At 44.4% G+C, this 14,439-nt stretch overlaps 2 protein-coding genes across 2 annotated transcripts in view; one reads left to right on the plus strand and one right to left on the minus strand.

Annotated features, from left to right (window-relative positions):
• Window positions 1-4,652, minus strand: part of mycbpap (mycbp associated protein) — a gene marked incomplete at both ends in the record, with an annotated part of 10,829 nt that extends 6,177 nt beyond the window's left edge. The window contains 8 exons of the mRNA XM_079999413.1: window positions 26-134; window positions 210-343; window positions 2,529-2,647; window positions 2,734-2,884; window positions 3,066-3,181; window positions 3,335-3,518; window positions 4,327-4,433; window positions 4,601-4,652. Coding sequence (XP_079855539.1) covers window positions 26-134; window positions 210-343; window positions 2,529-2,647; window positions 2,734-2,884; window positions 3,066-3,181; window positions 3,335-3,518; window positions 4,327-4,433; window positions 4,601-4,652 — 972 coding nt within the window. The remainder of the gene's footprint in view (window positions 1-25; window positions 135-209; window positions 344-2,528; window positions 2,648-2,733; window positions 2,885-3,065; window positions 3,182-3,334; window positions 3,519-4,326; window positions 4,434-4,600) is intronic.
• A 2,577-nt stretch (window positions 4,653-7,229) lies between these two features.
• rasd2b (RASD family member 2b) lies at window positions 7,230-8,890 on the plus strand (the record flags this gene model as incomplete). The annotated part of the gene is made up of 2 exons (XM_079999414.1): window positions 7,230-7,833; window positions 8,367-8,890. 2 exons carry the CDS (start codon window positions 7,230-7,232, stop codon window positions 8,888-8,890), a joined length of 1,128 nt encoding a protein of 375 aa, XP_079855540.1.
• Between the last annotated feature and the right edge of the window lie 5,549 nt (window positions 8,891-14,439).

Genomic DNA, 14,439 nt, shown 5'->3' on the forward strand with positions numbered 1-14,439 from the left:
GAACGCCGTGGATGTCAGTGTGTACCTGATAAGAGGTGGCGCTGCCGGTCCACCGGGCCCTTTCGCCACAGAACCTCAAGGCGGGGATCACCAACGCCTCCAACGGAACCTGGTCACGCTGCCCCGCTGCGTCGCTGAGAGCAGAGCAACCTTTTAGGCGGCCGGGCAGAGAGCACATACAGAAGAGGCGAGCTGCAGCGGCGTCTTACGTCGGGTTCTCCCGTTCCACTGTCGCCTCTTCTTCTTCCTGCTTGTCTACTTCTTCGTTGAGTAAAGTGTTGCGGCACACGGAGACAGAGGTGACCGGGAGGCCACGGCCAATCACCTCCAGACTATCGATCTCCTGCAACGGTAGAAGAAACCGGGGGCTTATCAACTCATCACACCATCACACTACCTCCGCATTAACGCAAACTAAACAAGCACAATAGAACTTGCAAATATTATGTTCTGCATGTGACACATGTTGTTTGGTCTGAGTCAGTCATCTTTTTGTTCTGTCATTTCAGAAGGTACAGTCTGAAACATTTGGAAATAGAAACGGGTTGTCTACAAACCCATGTGGAGACAAAGACAGTTGAAGCCACCATGACGTCATTTAGCAGATCCTGACAATGACATAGAGTACCGAAATACACTCATACGCTATTTAGGTAATAAACTAATCCATTTCCCTAAATTTACTAAAAATATATATTTTTTTTTAACTGATATTAAAATGTATGATGTACTTTTTGTTTTCCCAAATGGGGCAGAACCATAATAACAGGTTCCTTATTTTTTTTTTTCACATAATTTAGGAAGTTTTTTTTCTACCCAACAATAAAAGGCATCAACAATTTGGCCTGGGAGCCATCGTAATGCAGACTACGTGAACGTAACTCAACCAAACTCAAGCGGAATGCCACATCATCAACATGGTCAATGTTGTTGTGAAATAGCGATGAATTTTTAGCATTTTAACTAACCAGGTTTGCAAAACGTTCGTTTTTTTTCTCATGACTCTCTCTCTCCCTCCTCCTTCACTCTCTTGCTTCCCCCCCCTCTCCCTTTCTCTGCCCCCCATCTCTCTCTCTCTCTCTCTCTCTCTCTCTCTCTCTCTCTCTCTCTCTCTCTCTCTCTCTCTGGCTCTCTACTTGCAAAGCCCCCACAAAGCAGAAGCCTAGCCACTGACACACTCTGCCTGCCTGTTTATCAGCAGATACTTCAGAGCCCAAATCACGAGGGCACTATAACGACGGCATTAGAAACCACCGTCTGACAGAACACGCTGCCACCATACCGCCGTATCATCGCTTGGAGAAGGGAGGAGGTTTCGGTGGTCGTGGGTCGCTCCAAGGGAAAAAGCAAAAAATTGTTGTTTGAATAAATCTTCTTCTCTATTCCATAATCAGGACCTGTCACTTAAGGTGTTAATGAGGTTTAATGGCCGCTGGCTTCGCCTGTGTGAGAGTTGGAGCTGGCTGTACGCCAGGACCCTGCAATGATGGACTTATTACAATGCTAGAAGCAGGAGGGCAGGATTGGGCACAACACCCCTTCTCTATGCCTGGACACGCACAGGCTTTCTTAAGTGTACCCGCTTCGAGGAGTGCGTCCATGAGAGGGGTCTCAGTGCCAGTACGCTAACGTGCATTTCTGTCAAACTATCCTCCTAGACTGTATTAACTCAGTACTATAGCACTATACTATACTATATTTGAAAGGTATATGCATTACCTTTTGGATAGCCAGTAAGTGTGTGCGTATGTGTGTTTTGATCTCTTTGTGTGTACGTGTGTTTGGGCGAGTGTGCCCTGTCTATGTGTCTTGCACTGGGTACAGAACATCCAGAAACAAAGTGCTTGGAAGGAGCCGGCAACGGTTGAGAACATCCAGAAGAGCGGCTGATTAAGGGCAGAGCGCCAACCACCGCAGCCAGAGACGCCGTGTCCTGCGCAGGGAGGAGGCGGGGAGCTGGGCCTGAAGGGACAAGGACTTGTCCAATTCGCAGGTTGGTTTGGTTTGATGAAAAGTGGTGGGCTATGGTCATATCACCACACACTGAAAAGTGCAAAGGATTAATGTAACGTTACCTTTGCACTAATTTCATTTACAAGAAAAGAATGCTTTTCTCTCTATTTGTTTTGCTACTTCATATCGATGCAGAATTTAGCAATAGTGGGATGTTCATTAGCCATGGCAAAAAAAAAAGTGAATTATGTATCGTGATTTTAAATGGGTGACCAAGGCTTCCAAATCATAATGTTGTCCACACAAAATCTCCAAAAAAGGACAAGAATATAACAATGAGAAACAGAGGAAAAGTCATCGACCGATGGCAGCAACAATTTGGTAACATAATATAATATTGATTGGAATGCCATCAAGAATCAATGTAATGGAAAGTGGAACTGACTACGGCTTTGAGTGTGTATATAAAAAGGCCGATGTGCGTGTACATGCCTACTACCTGAAGCCCAAACAGTCTAACATCACACCCTTTGCGATTGCGACTAGTGGATAATTTCTCAAAGAGTGTATCTTACAGGTGTTTTGAGGTCTATCTCCTGTAGAAGACCTCTGAGCTCCTGATGTTGGCGATACAGGTACTCGCTGTGGTACCAAGTGCGCGTCGCTGGACGGCACGTCTCAGGACAAACATTCCCTAAAAAAACACACAGAACACAATTGGACTTTGAGAGGTTGATTTCCTATGTATGTGTGTGTGTGTGTGTGTGTCAGGATCTGTACCCGACTCCCGCTTAACGGTGTACGGCTGCACCACGTGCACGATGGGCTCCCACTCTCCACGCTGCGTCCGGGTCAGGGTGGACGTGATGCCGCTCAGCTCATCCCCAAAATACTGAGGTAGACTCCAGAACTCGCTGCCCACGCGGTGGCCCTGAGACGCACATTGGACACACATTGGAGAGGAGCAGGGAGAGCAGGCAACACGCAACGGCGACACAATGAACAATGAGATCGTAGGAGCTCTTAGGTTCGGCGAGTCAGCGAGAAAGACAACTTGCGACATTCAGAAAGATTATCCAGGATGGAAACGAGAGTGGAGACCCTTGACATACGTATCCAGGGCGTATGGCCGGCAAGGCACGGCTGAGCAGCTCTCTCAGCTCCTGAACCTTTCTAAAATCGTCGGCCTGGTTCATCAACAAGGTCTCCACCGGCTTATGGAGAGATTCTTCAGGCGAGGGAGAGAGAAAGAGAGAGACGAGAGAGAGAGAGAGAAAGAGAGAGAGAGAGAGAGAGAGAGAGATGGAGGGGGCAAAAGTAAAAAAAAAACAATCACTGTTTACTGTTTCCGTGAGACCTGGGGACTTTCCCGAGAACTCACTGGACAGGAAGTCCTTCTGTTTCCGGCGCTGCTCCATGTGCATGGACCAGTGCTCCAGGGCTTTGCTCTGGGCATCGCTGCTGCTGTCAGGGAGCCCAGGGCTGCTTGGGTCCGAGCCGCCCTGGGCTACCACTACTGCCTCACTCACATTCTCCGATGTCAACTCTGGTATGCACCTGATCCACTAGACAGAAGGAGAAGACAGAAGCAGGAGAATTATAATTAATATTATTAGTAGTAGTTGTATTAGGCATTTGAAAAATTATAGTTTTTTTTCTAACGTATTGCTTGAAAATATGGTTATTTTCAGAAATAGTGATAATACATTTAAAATAGACTATTGTCAATGAATTTGCATCTCATGCCCTAATATTCTAATGTAGTGGTGGGCAACCACTGACCCCTACAGTGCAACACGCCAATGGAGCAGATGATGAAATATATATATATATATATATATATATATATAAATATTATATATTGTTGTGGCTGTTTCGCCTGCCACACGCCACCCGAATGCCATTTCCAGGGCCCAGAGACACAGCCAATGGGGTTGAAAAGTACCAGTTTTATTGTAGAGTGTGGGCAAGGTGGAACATTCCCGGAGCAGATGGACAGCATGTCACGACAACGGCTCCTCTCCTGTGTGTGTGTGGGGATGGGAGTTTTACCTGTTGCCCCATTGCTCTAATGAGCAACAGGCGTACAGCCACCCCAATCCCGATTAAATAAATTGTAATATTAAAAACCAATTTACTATTGATACTTTTGTTCAGTCATCATTTATGATTTTTCTGGATCGTATTTGTCAAAAAGATTAATCAAATATAAAGCTTTTGTACCATTTGGGGATACTACGCACAGGTAGTTCTGCCTGCCACACAGTATTAAAATAGTGTGTGTGCAATACAAGGGCCACGTGGTTAGAAGCCGGTTTGCCACCACTGTTCTAACCGTTTATTCTAGATTATGTTTAATGAGGTGCTCTTCACCTCCGTCTCTCCCTTGGCCTCCAGATAACTCCTGAAGTCCTCCAGAGTACCCAGGATGCTGTGCGGCAGGACCATTCCATTTTTATCAAGCCGGGGGCCTTCGGGTCCTGAGTGGAAAAATATGAAGACCGTGGAAGCAATGGCCACTGTTTGATACAGTGGTCATTTATCCAAAAAGGGATGCTCTGCAGGAAGTTATATTTTCACTTCTTCTTCATAGATCTCTTTCCACAACATTTATTTTTCAGAACTGCAAAACAAAATGTCATTTCACCTTTGTTTTGCTGCATGTGATCGCTCGTCTCCAGAGGTCTGAGACAAGCCATGGTCACAGGTTACAGTTTCAGTGCAGTACTACAGGCGTCCTCAGACAGATATTTGTTCTGCAAACATGTATCACATACCCAGCACTCAGTATTGCATACCCAGTTACACACATAAATATTTAAATTGGTACAATAATACACAGGCTCTGACAACATCTGATAACATTGATTCAAAATGGAACAAAAAACATAATCACAAAATACATATACAATACTTTATTTTACACGCAAAACATCAAATTTGTATTTATTTGGATCAAACCATAAATTATTAATAACCAAGTGAAATTGAAATGTTCCATTCAGATTTCATGATGGGTTCTTCCGCATGTTGAAAGGTGTAATTAGGTTGAGAGTTATATATTGGTTATATATTAATGTTAAGATACTATATATGTTAGATATTAAGGCTCGATGATGATAAAAACTGGTTGATGCTGTCTTGTACTAGGGACCTCGGCAATAAGCGTTACAGGGAGCAGTTCACATTGCATCTCCATGGCAACGCCTGCTTCCATCTTTCACTCAAACGTAGGGAACAACCCCTCAGCGGCTTCAGCCTAGATCCCATTTTCACATACTTCTCCAAACTTTTTGAGACAGGAAAAGTAGTCACAGTAACTTTTAAATGTCCTTGAAAGTGAAAATTTGAGCTGGGCATTAAAATTAAACTTATTCTAAAAGCGCCTGTCACTTTGACCTTTCTCAAAACTGATTAAAATCAGTAGTGACTAAATAGAAGGTCACTGCTTATTTTAATCAATTTTGTTGAACTTTCAGCTTGTAGTTCTGTTCTTATGGTATCATTAAGCTTTGAGTTTTATAGAGGGGGAGTTGTGACATCACAAAGACATCACACGCCGCAGCTTACGGCGGCGCGGCTATGGAGGTGAATTCCCCTAATAAAGTTCATTTCATCCATGTGACTAGCAGATTTATTTACATATCGGTGTAATCAAAGGCTTTGCTGTGACAACAGGCCTTCATCACCCTGGTCACTTACTGCTCCATTCCATCCTATTCTCTGTGCATTTACTTGCCTTTACTTCTCAATATTAATCAATGAGTCCAGCGTGTGCAGCAAATGCTATACACACAGACACACACACACACACACACACAAACTACTATCAGTTCAATTCAGGCGCAGGTCGACATGTAATTGACAATTGAATAAACTCCAGCCCAGATTTAAAGTAACATTTCTGGGCATGAAAGCAAAAATAATACACAGCCAAAAGCGAACCCTGAACACAAGCCGGAGGGCAGGCCTGAAAATAAATACCAGAAATAACCCTTAACCCTTTCACATTTTTTTATCCCCGACATTTGCTGCACATGTGTGGGAAAGAGAAAGGAAAGCAGGGAATTACGGAGGCAGAGAAAGAGACACAGAGGAACTGACCGTACCTGGGGAGGGCTTCCTCGCTGACTCTCCTCTGTCTTGGTGAGGGGCGTGGTAGCGTTCAGATCGGCGCGTCAAGCTTACGGTCACTTCTGGACGAAGCTTCTCACGAAGTCGGCTGCAATTAATCACACATTGTACAGGTTCATAACAGCGCCCCGAGTTGACTTGGTATTTCGTTGAACAAACAAACAAACAAAACAAGAGCGCAAACAGTCGCTCAGTCGCTTGCCTTGCGTCGCTCGCTTGTGTCGTAACTATGGCAACCGACGCTCCGGTAACTGCTCCTACCACGTGGTCTACACCCACTTGTGCCAGGTTAAAACTCATCAGAAATATAATAATTTTCTTTCTTTCTTTCTTTCTTTCTTTCTTTCTTTCTTTCTGTTTTTGTTTTCCTCTATTCATCTTCGATTTAGGGATAAACTTGACTCTTTCTTTCTTTCTTTCCTTCAAACATAGTTTTTCATATTTTTTCACATTTATATTATCTGTTGTTTTTGTTTTCTTAGATTCGTCTTCTATTATATTCAGAAATAAGATTTGCGCTTCCTTTCTTTCTCTCTCTGTATGTCTCTCTTTCTTTCTTTCTTTCTTTCTTTCTTTCTTAGTTTTTATGTTTATTTTTTATGATGACATGTAATGTTTTTTTCATCCAGGTAACACAACCTATTCTGTAGTTCGTAGATTATTTTATTCTACTGCATTTCCCTGGACTAGATCCATGCCTTTTAGCAGCCGTGGGCTAATTTAGGAACCGGTTTACCGGCTTCTATTAGACTTGTTTACTCCATTAAATATGATCATGTTCTGGCTTTTAAATAAAAGTATGTGTTTTTCACAATAAATGGAATCCTCTATAAATAAATATAGGCGCGCATGGACCAAAGCCAATTTTGATTTAGTGGTGGAGAGCTTCGTCTCCACACAGGGAGCAAAGAAACGTTGTGTTGTTTTTATTTGGAGAACACAACAACCTCTCCTTACGATCAGAGCTGAGTGCTGGGAGGGAAGGGAACCTAGTGGTGACGTGAGGAACGCGCTGGACGACGCGCCCATAAATACTGTGGATGCAGCGGCCGGGAGGGGACAGATGATCCACAGAGCCCGCCAGAGCGGTCTGATCCAAAGGTCTTCACCAATATCTGAAGAAGTCCAGTGCTGTCAACACGATGGAACGGGCCACTTCCACCTCTGCTGTCCGGGCTTCACGCCTCTCCACCGACGCGTTGCAGGTCCGCGCGGCCATAGACGCGTCTCTCGGTCCGTCCAAGATCTTCACGGCGTACCGGACCGCGTCCCAGCGCCTGAGCTCCACTGGGATTAAAGCAGGAATGGGGATCATCAAACTGGCCACGTCGCAGTGGAAGAAGCCGGAGACGACAGCGCGCCCCGGAGCAGACACCAAGCAGTACGCGTCCACGTCCCCCAATAACCAACCGCTCTGCAAGAGGTCCGCTTTGGACCAGCTGGCAGCTCTGGTGGTCCACGGTCAGAGCCGGCTCCGCCAGCTGAGCCTGGAGCACCAGGACCCCCTGAGCCCCACCAAGCCGCAGAACTGCAGGCGCATCGTGGTCCTCGGCGCGCCACGGGTGGGGAAGACCTCCATCCTCCGGAGGTACCTCAGGGACGGCTTTGTCGAAGAGTACAAGCCCACTTCCGAGGACTTCCACAGGAAACTGTTCCGTATTCGCGGAGAGACTTACCGAATCGACGTACTGGACGCGTCCGGGGAAAGGAGTTTTCCAGCCAAACGGCGTCTGTCAATTCTTACCGGTGCGTATGAAGTTTGGCCATTTGATGTTGGTGTTGGTAAGCTGCTGCATAGTCGTAAAAAGGTCGAGAAACACCGAGCTCCAGTGTTTCGCTCTGATAAGAATTTGTCTCTTGGACCTCAAATCAGAGAAAATGCTTTATTGTTAGATTCGAATTAGTCCATAATTCCATACCTCTCTACACTAGAGTTAGGGAGATAACAGAGACAACAGTCATTATTGTACATTCTTGGACGGCAATAACCTATTGCAAATTGAGAAAAGTTGTATTTAACTGTTAATCATTTCGTTAGGGACGCCCCTGGAACTTCTGGGAGGGCCCCTAGTGGGGTCCGTGGACCCCACGTGGACCCCACCTTCAGCCTATGCACTTATGTGATTTAAATAAGCCTAATTCTCAACACCCTTAGGGTCTTTATGGCAAAATGAAGATGTTGTTTAGTGAATGGATTATCTGAAAGGCTGCATTCATTCATTAAGTATTGGTGAAAGTGTACGTTTAAATGAGAAAACTTCCTTTATTCTTCTTTGCAGGGGACATATTTTTGCTTGTGTTCAGCTTGGACGATTGGGGCACCTTTGAGGAGGTGTGTGCCCTGAGAAGGGAGATTGTGGAAGCCAAAAGCAAGCTCACCAACAACCCAGGACACTGTGCACCAGTTCCCTTCGTGGTGTGCGCCAACAAGATGGATCTGCCCCTGTCTGAGAGAGAGGTATCCCACCAAGAGGTCATCCGGTCCCTTGGCAATGACTGTGCCTACTTTGAAACCTCGGCCAAGGAGAGCACCAACCTGGACAAGGTGTTCGAGACCCTGGCCAGGCAAGGCGGGCTGCCGGCCGAAACGGGTCCTTCCCAGCACCGTAAAGTGTCTCTGCGGTCATACCAGGCGATGCACGCGGGGTGCGCGCAGGGCCGGGCGCCCAACTGTGAAGACCCCTGTGGAGCCCTGTACCCACTGGCTCGTCGGCCCAGCTTCAGCACCGATCTCCGTCTCGTGATGGGACCTCACCAGACACAAAAGTCCAGTAAACAGTTGGAGAAGTGCCAGATTCAGTGAAGCGCTGGAGCTTCACAAGCAATTCAAGGACATTATTTTAGTCGTGTTGAAAAGCATATCGATGAAATTAGAGTTAAGCATACTGTATATGTTTTTTGCATATATCCTGCAATAAACTGTATATGCCAGAAGGCAGAAGAGTATTTCAAAAGTATTTGTCCCGGACCGAACTCATCATAGCTATTGAGAAACATGTGATAAGGAGCTACTCCCATCTGTCTTTCAGTCTCTCTCTCTCTCTGACCCAACTCCTCTGTTTACTGTACCCCCTGATATCTTCTTTTCTCAAACAAAGCGAGTGTCTGCCAAATGTTTACAGCCTGATCCATAGCGTGAGCATCTTGAATAAAGGAGTTGCATAATGCTGCGTCCTGTCTCACATGTCCGCTTCCTCACTAGAGTGAAAGAAAAAGAGGGAACAATGGAGTCACCTATAAAAACGTCAGAATTAATACACGTCAACGATAATTTTTGCAACTATTAACATGATTACAGTACAGTTCTGCATTAACAGTTATAAGTTTGTTGTGTCATTTTAAGAGGATAGATAGATCGGTAGATACACACACACACTTACAAACGTTAACACATAGGAACAAAACATTAATTTAATTACGTTTAGAGAAAATTAGAATTAAACTGTATGAATTCATTAACACACACGCATGCACACGCACACACACACACACACACACACACACACTCCTGTCCATCTGTTTGCACGTGGGATGGATTCAGATGTTTGATATACTCCCTTTTTCCGTTTCTTTCACATGTACATACAATGTCATACCATCAATTAAACACACAACAATGCACACACACACAAGATTGTGTTTCAAATACAGTGAAACTTTTTTTTATTGAATTGAATTGAATTGAATTGAATTGAATTGAATTGAATCCTTTTGATATCAAGCTTCCACAGTCGAGCAAAGCCATGGGCTTTGTGCGTACAATTTGCTTTACAGTTAATTTTGCTCAGCAAAGGATGCTGGACCAAGGCTACTGACAATTTGAATTCAATAGTGTGTTGACACTTTAGAGTCTTTTGTAATTGAGTGAGCTTAGTTTTAGTGAATGTTCAATATACAAATCCAAACTAACAACATCTGTGTGGCACAGTCTTTGAGTTTCATTTCAATCTTGGTCTATGTTCCCCTTTATTTCAATTAATTAAATTAGACGATATCTCATGATGTTCTTTCGTGTTGTTCAAAAACCTAAAACAGACTTTTGATTCCATTTTGGTGTGTAGGAGAATGAGCTGATAATTACCATCAAATGAACAAATGAACATAGGATTACCATCGAACATTGTTAATGTTGTAATGCATTGTTATGTAACATTTCACGTTATGTAACATATGACACCTCTGTATTTTTTCCCTGCCCTGCTTATGTTTTCATGATAGCCTTGTTTCTATCCTCCTGCCTGCCTTTTCAAGGCCATTTTCCAATCTGGGCGAATGCCTTTTGCTTCAATGAGTAAAAACACAGCGAGTCCATCTCTCTGAACCAATGCTCTGATATTATTCCAACCTGCTCCTTAAATCACCAAGTAGATAGATAGATAGATAGATAGATAGATAGATAGATAGATAGATAGATAGATAGATAGATAGATAGATAGATAGATAGATAGATAGATAGATAGATAGATAGATAGATATTTACAGTGGGGCAAAAAAGTATTTAGTCAGCCACCAATTGTGCAAGTTCTCCCACTTAAAAAGATGAGAGAGGCCTGTTATTTTCATCATAGGTACACTTCGACTATGAGCGACAGAATGGGGGGAAGAATCCAGGAAATCACATTGTTGGATTTTTAATGAATTAATTGGTAAATTCCACGGTAAAATAAGTATTTGGTCACCTACAAACAAGCAAGATTTCTGGCTTTCACAGACCTGTAACTTTTCCTTTAAGAGGCTCCTCTGTCCTCCACTCGTTACCTGTATTAATGGCACCTGTTTGAACTCGTTATCAGTATAAAAGACACCTGTCCACAACCTCAAACAGTCACACTCCAAACTCCACTATGGCCAAGACCAAAGAGCTGTCAAAGGACACCAGAAACAAAATTGTAGACCTGCACCAGGCTGGGAAGACTGAATCTGCAATAGGTAAGCAGCTTGTTGTGAAGAAATCAACTGTGGGAGCAATTATTAGAAAACGGAAGACATACAAGACCACTGATAATCTCCCTCGATCTGGGGCTCTACGCCGCCAGGGACTCAAATCCTGCAGTGCCGGACGTGTCCCCCTGCTTAAGCCAGTACATGTCCAGGCCCATCTGAAGTTTGCTAGAGAGCATTTGGATGATCCAGAAGAGGATTGGGAGACTGTCATATGGTCAGATGAAACCAAAATAGAACTTTTTGGTAAAAACTCAACTTGTCGTGTTTGGAGGAGAAAGAAAGCTGAGTTGCATCCAAAAAACACCACACCTACTGTGAAGCATGGGGGTGGAAACATCATGTTTTGGGGCTGTTTTTCTGTCTGCAAAGGGACCAGGACGACTGATCCGTGTAAAGGAAAGAACGAATGGGGCCATGTATCGTGAGATTTTGAGTGAAAGCCTCCTTCCATCAGCAAGGGCATTGAAGATGAAACGTGGCTGGGTCTTTCAGCATGACAATGATCCCAAACACACCGCCCGGGCAACGAAGGAGTGGCTTCGTAAGAAGCATTTCAAGGTCCTGGAGTGGCCTAGCCAGTCTCCAGATCTCAACCCCATAGAAAATCTTTGGAGGGAGTTGAAAGTCCGTGTTGCCCAGCGACAGCCCCAAAACATCACTGCTCTAGAGGAGATCTGCATGGAGGAATGGGCCAAAATACCAGCAACAGTGTGTGAAAACCTTGTGAAGACTTAAAGAAAACATTTGACCTCTGTCATTGCAAACAAAGGGTATATAACAAAGTATTGAGATGAACTTTTGTTATTGACCAAATACTTATTTTCCACCATAATTTGCAAATAAATTATTTAAAAATCAGACAATGTGATTTTCTAGATTTTTTTTTTTCTCATTTTGTCTCTCATAGTTGAGGTATACCTATGATGAAAATAACAGGCCTCTCTCATCCCTTTAAGAGGAGAACTTGCACAATTGGTGGCTGACTAAATACTTTTTTGCCCCACTGTAGATAGATAGATAATGTAGATACTTTATCCATTCCCAGAGGGAAATTGCAACGACAGCTTCAATGAAAAAATTGGCAATAATTATAAATCAATGGAATAAAAAAATATATGGAATATATGAGACAATATGTGGAAATATAGAACATTAGGGTTGACTGTACACAATAAAATATGACAATATAATGATAAACAACAAAATGTACCCTAGAACCTAAAAATAACAGAAACAACAAAAATCTTAAATAAAAACAAATACATTTTAAAAAGTACATACAGTTTATCTCTCTACTTGCTCTAGAGATATTGTAACAGTAATCCCAGACGTCTTTATTTCCTAATCAATTCCTATTCCTGATGGTGCATGTGGTGCTGGCTGAGCGTGGGAGCAGCAGACGGTTGCGTGACGGAGGATCAGGCGTCATGTCACCGCGCTGGCCAGGTGGAACGCTCGTCAACGCAACAATTACTCTCCATAGTTCCCAACAACAGAGACCAGCTCCACGCGGTGAGATAGGATCAAGGAAGGACACGTGGCACGCAAGCCTGGCGATGATGACCGTGGGGGACTAAACACACACAGAACACATTCACGGCCCATTCACTGACACGGGCGCTCAACATCAGCAGATGGAGCCTCTTATTGGTGCACTGCAGTTCCTACAATCGCTCATTTGCTTATGACACACAACACAGCATGCACACCAGGGGCGTTGCTCCCGGACTTGACGTTAAAGATTGACTTTTCATCAAATACAACCGTTTTACTTCTTATTGGGCAACCCTGGACTGTTGTCACTCCGCCCAAAGTCCCTGTTGCAAGTCTCTTTATTATTTGACAAAGTGGAATGCTGTTTGTCCGTCTGAAACCCTGTTTTGTTTACTGCTGCTGCCTGCAACTTTTTCTGTGGGAGAAAAATAAATAAATATATATATATATATATATATATATACCCTAATGACCCTTTGTTGATGCAACGTTACAGCAATTGCATGCAAGATATTCCAGATATTTTATTCATATTATTCAAATATGTATCTTTATATTCTATTATGTATGAACGTATGTATATGTATGTGACAAATAATCTCTTGAACTTGAACTTGAACTTGATCTTTCAAAAGACAAAGGGAAATAAAATAACACAAATCCAAACATTGTTTGGATTCCAAACTCAGGGGCCGCTCCTGGCTGTGGCCCCGGAGGAAGGACAGGATGGGTCAAATGCAGAGGAACCATTTCACCGGGCACCATCCAAAGTGTGTGTGTGTGCAAGCATGTTGTGTGACAAATAAAGACGTTTTCTTCTTCTTCTTTCTAGTAGTACTACTACTACGAAAATGCTACTAGTACGACTACTACTAATAAATACAGCTACAGGCAGCAATGCACAGAGTCCATTATCGACACCAAAAACAAATTTTCGAGTTCGCCCTGGAACGGAGCATCAGTTCGTCCTCAGTTTCGCATGGACGCGGCATCGGCTGACGTCATTACGCGGCGAGACCTGACCTGGTGACGCGCGGAATCGCTCGTCCGTTAATTCACACACCCCCGCCGCGCGTTACGACCTGGCCCCAACCGTGAGAGGGCGTCCGTCTTCGACCGACCTAAATCGCCCCGTGCGGAGGTTCCCCACAACACGGTTCCATGCAAGCGGAACAGACACCACATGTCCCTCTGAGACGTTTCATCGACTCCTCAAACTTTCGGGGCCACAAAAAAAAAAACACGGACGCGATTGGGACCCGTTGCTCTGGGGCTGCAGGCGAACCCCGTGTGTGACGACACAAACACGGAACATGCCCCCCCCCCCCGGACCCCTTCGGCTGGCGTGTTACGACCGAACGCGGTTGTTTTTGTTTGTTTTTTTTTGTCAAAGTGACGCCCACCAGCGTCGAGCGGGCAAGACGACCCACGCACGCCCGCGCAGTTTGCAACGACGACGGAGGCTGTGCCCCACGCCAGGGACGTAACGGGTTTACCGCTTTGAGGTAACGCGGTTCCCTTGCCCTGTGTCACCGTGCCCGCGGTGTTGAGGGACGTTGCAAAACGTGAATCCGCCCTCACTCACCTCAGCAGACGACGCAATTGTATCTCGGGTTAACAGAGGGTTATGAGTGCATGGAGACCTGGCTTGAGCAATAGCAGCGATAAATATCAGTAATTGTAGAATCCACCTTGTTCCTGTTTTCACAAATAGAATGATGCTTTCACGAATCAGACGTGGTGTTAGAAATTCAATATGGGCTTTTTATTATAACGATGCAGTCCAGGTTTTACCGCTATAATAATTATAATTTATCTCTACAACGCCTCCCCCAGAGAGTCAGACACCCCCCTCTCTGTAACCTGACCGCAAAACACGGACTTCCACTTCTGCGCCTTCTTCTTTTTGCACAT

This window comes from Zeus faber (assembly GCF_960531495.2).
Source record: "Zeus faber genome assembly, chromosome: 4".
NCBI classification, from domain to species: Eukaryota; Metazoa; Chordata; class Actinopteri; order Zeiformes; family Zeidae; genus Zeus; species Zeus faber.